Source organism: Sitophilus oryzae, unplaced genomic scaffold (assembly GCF_002938485.1).
Source record: "Sitophilus oryzae breed Bouriz unplaced genomic scaffold, Soryzae_2.0 scaffold_1274_pilon_pilon, whole genome shotgun sequence".
NCBI lineage: Eukaryota > Metazoa > Arthropoda > Insecta > Coleoptera > Curculionidae > Sitophilus > Sitophilus oryzae.
The window spans coordinates 3,645,024-3,655,443 of NW_022145920.1; the positions used below are offsets into that span (position 1 = coordinate 3,645,024).

At 31.9% G+C, this 10,420-nt stretch overlaps 1 protein-coding gene across 1 annotated transcript in view; it reads right to left on the minus strand.

Moving 5' to 3' along the window:
• LOC115874374 (serine-rich adhesin for platelets) overlaps nucleotides 1-9,974 on the minus strand; it is a 217,560-nt gene extending 207,586 nt beyond the window's left edge. Inside the window, exon 1 of the mRNA XM_030889520.1 lies at nucleotides 9,609-9,974. Within this exon, the coding sequence (XP_030745380.1) occupies nucleotides 9,609-9,675 (67 nt within the window). The 5' untranslated portion in view covers nucleotides 9,676-9,974. The remainder of the gene's footprint in view (nucleotides 1-9,608) is intronic.
• Between the last annotated feature and the right edge of the window lie 446 nt (nucleotides 9,975-10,420).

The window sequence follows — 10,420 nt, forward strand, 5'->3', positions numbered from 1 at the left end:
CGGCCTCGACGGCCAACGGCTGGGATCTTGGTTAGCTATCCAATTATTCTTCAAATTGGCTGCAAAAATTTACTGACAACTTCAGCGTTCAGAGGCGGTGCGTCGTCTTGCTGGAAAAGTATGTTTTCGAGTTCCATTAGGGGCATATCATCAATAAGGGGTCCAAAGCCTACTAGTTAAAAGTGGCGAACTTTTAAAAATTCTGTATTTCGAAGGGGATTATAACAAAATATCAAGTGTGCTATATTTTTGGAAAGGTAATTTTAAATTCTTTTCAGTTAATTAAAAATATAAAGGGTGTACCAAATAAAAAATCAATATTTTGTTGATAACTCTTAAATTATTAATTTAAAAAGATATATACTTAAGCCATTAAGTTCTACGTAAAAAGGTGCTTTGGAAATGTTTTCATAGAAATACAAAATTTTCCATAGCAAAGAAGTTACAGCTATTTGTTAAAAATGCACATTTTTGAAAAACACCCCGTAACTCCGAAACGGTAGCAGATATTGATGTGCGGTTTTCACCATCATGTTTTTGATGAAAATTGAGCTCCAGACACCGATACTAGTTTTCGTCTATCTCCTATAGAAAAGGGTGTTTCCATTTAAAAGCGTCGAATTTGACCCACCCTGTACAGTAGTTTGATTCAGTCGAAATCTAAAAGTGTAATGGCTGCTTCGATAAAGATCTCATCGAAGAGATGAGACCTGCCATCTTTCAACATGCTGAATATTTTTAACTGCACAGACTACAGATTTGGCGGGAACTGTACTATAGACTGTACTATAGTATGATCCGTCTTTTGACGGTGAGCTGATGTTTTGATGTGAGTTGATGATGAGCTTCTCAAAAATATATAACACTATATATTTATTTATTACAAAAAAATCAAAATGGTATTTATTAAAATAGTCATACACATATTAAAATTTTATTTGGGACCGGAATATTTTACTTTTAAAGAGAGAGTATTACCACTGAATCTGTGAATATATGTTTTTATTTTTTTATACAACCGAATTTATTATTTCGGGATGGGTTTGCAGATATCTAAAAGCTTGCCTGATAACATTTTCCAGGTCTTCGACATTGTTGTAGTTGCCACGATATATTTCATGTTTCAAAAATCCCTAAATATGGAAATTGTGAGCGGACAAATCCGGGAAACAGGGAGGCTATCGTATGGGTCCATTGGTCCCAATTCATTGATTTGGGAAATAGTCATTTAACAAAATTCTATTTTTTTCAAAGTTGTGAGACGAGCTCCATCTGGATGACAGTATATTTCGCGTAAATTATCTAAAGGAATATCTAAAAGTTCCGGTACGATAAATACTTTTGGGAAGCTTATGGTCATATAATTTATAAATATACGTGGTCATATAATTTATATATATACCATTTAAGAAAACATAACTTATATCTTCAAAAATATTATTTTCGTAGAATAACATACTACGCCACTGTATTCTACGAAAAAAGTTCTACAATAAATAGTTTTCACCTTCTCGAGACCTTTCACAATAACCGAGATATGGCTGGTGTCCCAAATTGCAAAATTTTCAAAAAGACCCTGTAGCTCAGAAACGAAGAGGCCTGAACCCGAAAAACTGACCCTGAAACGAAGAGGCCATTTTGTTGACAGCATCTTCCGTTTAACAAAAAAGTGGGATAGGTTGGTGCACCCTTCTATCTTCACTAATAACGGAGATACCGTATGATTTCAACCAAACCTTGTACTGTTCAAATCTCTCAGATATCGTTGCATGTGACATGTGACCGTTTTTAGTCTGCCGATTAAATCTTTGCCCGATTAAATATTTTCGTTTGGGACAAAATATTGGAATAAAAACTGCCCTTTAGGAAGAAAGAGCGAGAAAGAAAGAAGGATAAAGTGGCGGACTTTCGGAAAACGGAAAAAAGGATAAAGTCGGCGGATTCGTTTTGTTAGACGAATCTAATCTGACAGATCAAGTCTGCGGATTTGATATGTGACAGGCTTGGTCCGCCCAAGGCTTAGCCTGTCACAAACTTCCAAACTTCCAAGTCCGCAAGCCAAATCCTCAGGCCAAATCTTCTTGTGTATAGGACTATTGACGTCTTAAAAGTGGATCTTTTGCAAATGTTTCACTGAGCTGCCAAAATAAATAAAAAGTACCAAGTAGATTTCGTTTAAAATGTAAGACTTAATCTTAAATTTTACATTCTCACAGATCAGTATCAACTAAACGAAGAGCACCTCGTTTATGTAAAAATCCCTAGCTTTTTATGTCATCTGTTGAAATTACTGGATCAGTTAGAATAAAAACAATGTGTGCACTATGTGCGTATAGGTATATAAAATGAAACTAACAGCTAGTAAATTGAACATGTTTCCCGTATATAGCGTTTAACACCTTGGGAGTAGCAAGGTAGATACAGCTTGCCATCAGAGTTGTTAAACTACACGTAGTAATTAATAAACTACATTTACTACATGTCACAAGTAGTTTTTTAAATGTCGAGTAGTAAATGTGTAGTTTATGTAACTAATGTAGTTTTTGTAAATAACAGTGAAAACATAACCTAAAAACTTTATTTGTTGATCAATTTAAAGAAATAAAAAATCTATATTTTGTGAATTTGTTCCTTATTATGTGATATTTTTGATACTTAGTCGTTAAAAATGCTTGGAAGACGTCGACGTCTCCATACTTGCTCCATACCTTCTGGGAAGAGGGGAATTATGAAGTTGTGCCTTTAGATGCAAAAAATCATATATTCTCCTGGAGAATGTCTATGGAGAATTTCTCCATAAGAATTTATAGTTTATTTTGTGTTCAATGTTACTTTGTATTTCGTAGAAAATACACTTTTGTTGAAAAAAAATTGTCTTTTTTTCTGATGTTGTTTAACTTATACAAATATAACTTCATACTTCCATAATAAGAATTTGGCTTGATTTTTGTTTAAAGTCTAAATTGTTTATGTTTTACTATACATATTTTTGTAGGTAGTTTTTACCGTAGTTTTTGTGTAGTTTTGAAGGTAGTTTTTAAAATTTTAAAACGTAGTTAATACAAAACACTACGCGTAGAAAAATGGCTTAGTTTTTTGCTTCATAAACTACTTAACAACCCTGCTTGCCATGCTAGAACCGTTCGGTATACAAGGAAGGTAATGTGGCTAAAGCACTACACTTCAACCGTCTATTATTACCTTAGGATTGTGAATCCCAAGTACCTACTCATTTAAGGCTGAGTCGACCTAGGTACCTAAACTATTTTTATTTTATTAAAAATGGTCGGCTGATGAAATGCCGGGTGTAGGATAAATAAGTCAATATAATATTAATAAAACAGGAGAAAGTTTATAACATTTAAACCTGTCAACCTTCATCAAACGATTCAAGAAGTCAAAAATTTTAAGCCAGTCGACCTTGAATAGAAGGTTTTCTCCTTGCTCGATATATTTTTAATGATTTTCCGAAATATAACTATAGACACAGCTATAGATTAGAAAACAAAGTTTTTACTGAACGTAAATGACTACCAGAATATTCAGAATTTAGTTACATAAGGTACGTTATTTTAAGCAAAATTTCTGCATTACCCTCGGCATTAACATTATTTCCTTATACAGTATGTCCCCGAATTGTCTTTATACAAGAAGAAAAACTTTTTTATTATTAACTTTTTGAGAAAAACGCATTCCTCGTAACATTTTTTGCTTGTTCTAAAATGTTCAACCCCGTTTATACTTTTTCAAATTTCCATACTGTTTTAAAGAAAAATAGAATAATACGAAAATATACTTGAATGTTTCCAATTGATTTGCGCCTTCATATTTACGCCTTTCTATGTATTTGATATCTTCAATAGATAATCAGTAACACAGGGTTAGCACTAATTTTGATTAACGGCATTGCTATTTTTTCCTATTTTAGTTAAAGAAGCAGAAAATTTATAATCATCTTCTCCCTACCATCAAACCAAATAAGTTAAGTATATTAAAAGAGCAAAAAATATGACGCTAATCAAAATTAATAATAACCATCTATCAAAGAATGAAAACCTGAAAAGAAACGCGTTTTGATTTTTGGGATTTCAATTGGGAAAAAATCAATTATATTTTCGTGTTATTTAGGGGTATTCCATTTAAGAAAACATAAAGGTTTTTTTTCAAGAATGACAGTTCCCAGCGAAAATCTAGTTATGCCACTGAGTTCTACGTGAAAAACTCTATGCAACTCAGATGTTCTCTTTTCGTAAAATTATAACCTTTTATAACATAAGCGAAATACGAAAGAGGAAAGAAGGAAAAATGCAACATTTGAAATTCGCTCTGTATTTCAAAAAGCAAAGGTTTTGGACAAATCTGTCCTATTCAGGGTGTCCCATTTTCGTGGGCTTCTCGTTTATGAATAGAGATACAAAGATGCAGTTTTCACATTACCGTAGATACTACTTTTTATAAATAATAGCGTTTTTCACGTAGAATTCAGTGAATTCAGTGGCACTTCCGGTTTCACCGGAAATGACTACAATCGACAGTTGTTGACATGACTTTTTGATGACTACATGACTGTTGACATGACTACATGACAGTTGTACTACATGACTACAGTTGTTGAATATCCCAGTTATTTAACATTAGGCATATGGTACATAGAGTGACATAATATTGTTTATTGTGTGAATTATTCAAATGACGGGATGTACACGTAAATTTCCGGATATTGAGCTTCATATTCGAATTGTTTTAAATCCAATTTCTTAAATGCGATTATTTTGTGTTAGATCTCGAAATATTTATATACCGGGTGCGTCTCGAAAGTGGTTCACCCCTATAACATTTTTATTTTTTCAGTTAAAAAAACGAGATTTGGTATTTTAGTATATGACATAAATTAGGATTGATTGACGTATTCAATTGTTTTCGGTCACTTCCTGTTTCACCGGAAATGACAGCAACTTTTAATTTTTAAATGGCACCCCCGGTATTTTTTTACTTTATTTGATAGAAAATCTCACTCTGAATAGAATGACAACTTTTGACATTTTCGCATATGGTTTATTTGAAATTATAACTTGCGGTTCGTAACAAAAACTTGACTTGAAATACCAAGTGTGTGGTATCAAATTATTCGTAGAAAAAATGCTTTTTCCAAATATGCTAATGAGCCACCCTCGTTCCATTTGAAAAAACTGAGTAATGATTAAAAATACGATTTGAGAATTTTCTAACTGGCCAGGACAAGACACTAAAAACATTAGACCATCAAATATATTTTTCCAAGGTTCCTTGATGAAAAATTAGTGTTTTTAACATAGCCATGGCACTCTAGATTGAATTTTAAAATATAATTTTTTTTATTAAGCAAGAATGTCAAAAGTTGACATATGATATGTCATTCTATTCAGAATGTAATTTTCTATCGAATATAGTAAAAAAATACCGAGGGTGCCATTTAAAAATCAAAAGTTGTAGTCATTTCCGGTGAAACAGGAAATGACCAAAAACAATTGAATACAACAATCAATCCTAATTTATGTCACATAGTAACATACCAAATCTCGTTTTTTTTTATCTAAAAAAATAAAAAAGTTATAGGGGTGAGCCACTTTTGACTACGACACTGAATGCTACGTAAAAAACTACGTACGTAAACGGAACTCAGTTTTCACATTTTCTTTGAGTTATAAGTATGCAAAAAGGCAATATTTTCAAATTAAAAAACATAGCACAGTGATCAGTGATATGAAAACCGCATCTTGGTATATCTACTCGTAAACGAGAAAGCCAATAAAACATACGAAAATAAGACACCCTGTACATCCAAAGTGTTTTGGTATACCTATAGTATCGTGTTCAATTTTACTTATGTGTAATTTTCCATAAGAACTTAATTTATCTATTTACCACGCAACAATTTACTATTACGAACGTCTTTCTAACCTAGTTAATTTTTCATAAAAAAACTATACTCTATTCTATATATTTCTATTGTAAAATATTAACTGATATATTCAATTATCGTGAAATAACTGTAACCTTTCCACTTTCAAAACGGAATTTTCTACTGAATCCTCGGTACTCTTCAATTGGAATCCCAACAAAATACAAAATGTTGTTTCGTTTGAACCTTTGATATTTAATGGACGAGAATTTCAACTCAAGTAAAAGTTTCTAGCCTTGAGAGAAAACTATACGTTTGCATTTGTGAGGCAATGGAGTTTGACATTAAAATTAAAAACGTCTAAGACATTTAACGATTGTCTGTTTATTCATAGAAATAGTATTAAAATAATATTAAAACTTATGGCCGAGATATAATAATATCAGGTGCATTTAAGTTTCTAATCATGGACTTGTTAGAGATATAAAGAATGCAAAAAATAAACTAGAATTTTCGTGCTTTAAGTTCATTTCATTTAACGAATGCCATTACCTAATAATATACCCTAATATCAATACAAATCCAAATATCTATACTTAATATAAAAAATGTGACTCACTGATTAATCACAATCCTGCTCAAACCACTCAATGTAAAAAGCTCAATTTTGGCATACAGGTTGATTCTAGGGTGTAGAGGTTCGATAAGAAGGGATTTTTCGAAATTCAAGTTCCAAGGTGATGAAATCGCCCCTCAAATATTACAATATTTTTTATTTAAAAAACGGTCAAGTTTCCGAAAAAACGCTTAAACACGTATATTTCATTTTGTTTTTTTACATATTTTAAGATTTTTTAAAAATGTATACAAAGTGTTTCGAAAAATCTGGTCATTGATTAATCACGATCCTTCTTAAAGCGCTTGACGTAAAAAGTTGATTTTTGGAAAACGGATTGACTTTAGGGTGTAGAGGTTCGATAAGAAGGGATTTTTCGAAACTCGAATTCTAAGGGGGTGAAACCACACCTCTAATAAGAGAATATTTTTTTATCTAAAAACCGGTGAGTTTTTCGGAAAAACTCTTAAACACGTATATTTTATTTTGTTTTACATATTTTAAGATTTTTTTAAAAATTAATACAGGGTGTTTCATAAGATATGACCATTGAGTAACCACGATTCTGCTTAAACTGCTTAACGTTTAAAGCTGATTTTTGGCAAACGGATTGAATGTGGGGTGTAGAGGTTCGATAAGGAGGGGTTTCTCAAATCTCAAATTCCAAGAGTGTGAAAACGCCGCTCAAATATTACAATATTTGTTATTTAAAAAACGGTTAGTCTTTCGGGAAAACGCTTGGACACGCATAATTTATTTTGTTTTTTTACGTATTTTGAAACTTTTTTTAAAAATCATATAGGGTATTCCAAAAAGTTGGGTAATTGATTAACCACGATTCTGCTCCAGTTTGTATGTTATTGCAAATTCTTACTTAGCTTTATCATCACCATTACAAATGATTAATTCGACGCGAACGAAGTCGCGGGTACACGCTAGTCTTAATATATACCGTACTTTAAGATATTTTTAGTATTTTAGCTACGTTGGACTAACTATCGATTCATTAGAAAACGCGTATGTTATGGTGCGTTATGGATTATAAATAAAATATTAACTTAACTACTTAAGAAGATTTATATTCCATTGCATTTCACTCAATAAATAAGTTTCAGTAAAATGTAAGTATGTACCTATAGTCTGTCCAATAACGACTCAAGGAACATTTCGATAGACGACATCCCAAAAATGAGAGAAAATACAATTTGCTTGTGACTTAAAATGACAGACACAACTGTCACTGTCAAGTATTTACAAAAGCATATCTAATTGGTAAATTCCTTATTAATAGTTTAATTTTCTAATACTGATTTATCCTTGAACTTGTAATTGTCATCGATCGTCATTTCCCAGCCAACTGGACGCCATTTTTTTTCGATCATACGGTATATGCTTGTAACAATATATGCTTCTAACAAACGATAATACAGACCAATAAGTTGTAAGTTATCTCATGTCCTTTCGTCATCCGACCACCAAATACGCAGAGTCAAAACAAGAAGTATAATTAATAGTTTTTAAAAAACATGTAAAAATATGGCGGCTGATTTCTGGATTGTTTTACTTTCTGTATGTACCTATGTATGTTATATTGCAGAATATTACATTATCCGAAATAAATAATGTTAATATGGATCTCAAAAAATGAAAAAAATTCTACATCTTAAACTAAAAATATGTTTTTCTTTTTGATCTATACTTTTAGTTCTATATTGTATTAATTGTGGCACTGAGGCCTTTTTTTTCATATATTTTTTTTTACTTTCTAGAGCTATTTTCTTTTATCTTATCGCAATGTTAAAAATTGTATACAGGGTCGCAACCAAAATGTTAAATATAAAAGTAATAGGGTTTAAAATATCTATTAGCGAGTAATAAATTTAAGTATACATGGTCGATCATAAAGTCGTGGCACATCAAAGTTTCATTTTTTTTTAAATGGAACCCCTTGTATATTATTGCATATATTTCAGCTCTTCCTTCAATTCTAACCAAAATTGGAATACACACAATGTACCTCAAACCAACCCTTTCCGAGTTATTGACTTTTGAAAATATCACTTAAACAATTTGATTTAATTAATTTCGATATAGAAGCTTTGTTCGGATTCTTGTTATTCCCGATTCTGAACCGTCCTAGAACTGTGATGCGTATGCGCAGAAGGAAATATGAAGACATTATTTCATTTGCGCATGCGCTGCAGAGCTCTAGGACGGTTCAGAATCGGTAATAACAAAAACCCGAAAAAAGCTATTGTTTCATTTAACGATGCTATTCTGCAGAAACTGTAATACTTAATAATATTTGACATTAGTTTTCAAGTTAGAATTTACAGATGTATAAAATTAGAGTAATTATATCAAGTCTGGAAATTACAAAATTTTCGTTTAACATTTTAATTCTTCAATTTAAGTACATTGTGTATTACGATTATTGCTTAAAATTGAACGAAGAATTGAAATATGCAATAATATACAGGGGGTTTCCTTTAAAAAAAATAAGGTTTGATGTGACACAACTTTATGACCGACTCTGTATACTTAAATTTACTAGTAGCTAATAGGAATTTAAAAACCCATTACAACAGTATCACAGTTTCAGCAGAATGGCATCATTTAATCAAACCAAACACATCGAAATTAATTAAATCGAATTGTTTAAGTGATATTTTCAAAAGTCAATAACTCGGAAACAGTTGGTTTGAAGTACATTGTGTGTATTTCGATTTTTGCTTAGAATTGAAGGAAGGTTGAAATATGTAATAATATATAGGGGGTTCTATTTAAAAAAAATGAAACTTTGATGTGCCACGACTTTATGAACGACCCTGTATACTTAAATTTATTACTCGCTAATAGATATTTAAAAATCCTATAACTTATGTATTTAACTTTTTGCGATACCTCCTATATTTTACCTAATAATCGACCGTTTCCATACATAAAAGCGACCTTGTATACCTATGGTCTTTGAAAAATAAAAATCGAATGATTCAGAGAAATTTAAAAAAATATACAATATACCACGCTACCCTTAAAACCATTAATTATTTATTATGATATAAGTGGTTATAAATTATGCTTAAAAAAATATATGATATAGTAAATTACCTTGAACAAATTCCAGTAACACTGCGAGGGCAAATAATGTCCCTAAACACTTCCTGGGTTGCAACATGTTTTTCCTGATTATTTATAACTCAAATAATAAAAAAACAACACCATACATCACATACTAGAAATCGCACATCTTCTAGTCACACAGTTTATTTTTTTATCCCAATCGCTCAATAATAATAATCCTTCAAAAACGTCCACCTTTCAAAATAGAAGCGCGAAATAAAACCGATCGAATAGTGTCGATAGCTGGCGAGCGCGCGCGCGAGCTGCTTTCTATCTTCGAAGAGTAAGACAAAAAAGAAGAATGAAGAAGAATAAAATTGCGGTTATGTGTGTCGTGCACAGCGACGTACTGCAAGCGGAACTGCGAACTGGGGAATGTCTTCGGCGGCTAAGCACAAGAACCGGCAACCAGTCACCTGCCACAGATATAACCAGGAGGTAGAAAGCTGTCGTGCCACAAGACGTGGACGCCTAGCTGGGGGGAATAATATTGAACAATGACCGACTTCTAGCAGAAACTCGGGGAGCAGAAGATATAAGGGATGAAAGAAGAAACAAAGCATTTGTTATTTTACGCAATGTTCCCAAAATACACATTTCTATATTACTCTTATACAGGCAAAGTTAGAACACGTTTCATTTTTCTTAACTATTTATTATATTATAAAGATTAGATTTTTCGTGAGAGGCCTGATCCACTGCGACCTTTTCAAATTTATTTAGTCCTCTTCTGATCCTTAAGTTCTTCAGTATTATCCTTTTCAAAGCAACTTGGAGACTGAACCCTCCATATACCTCTC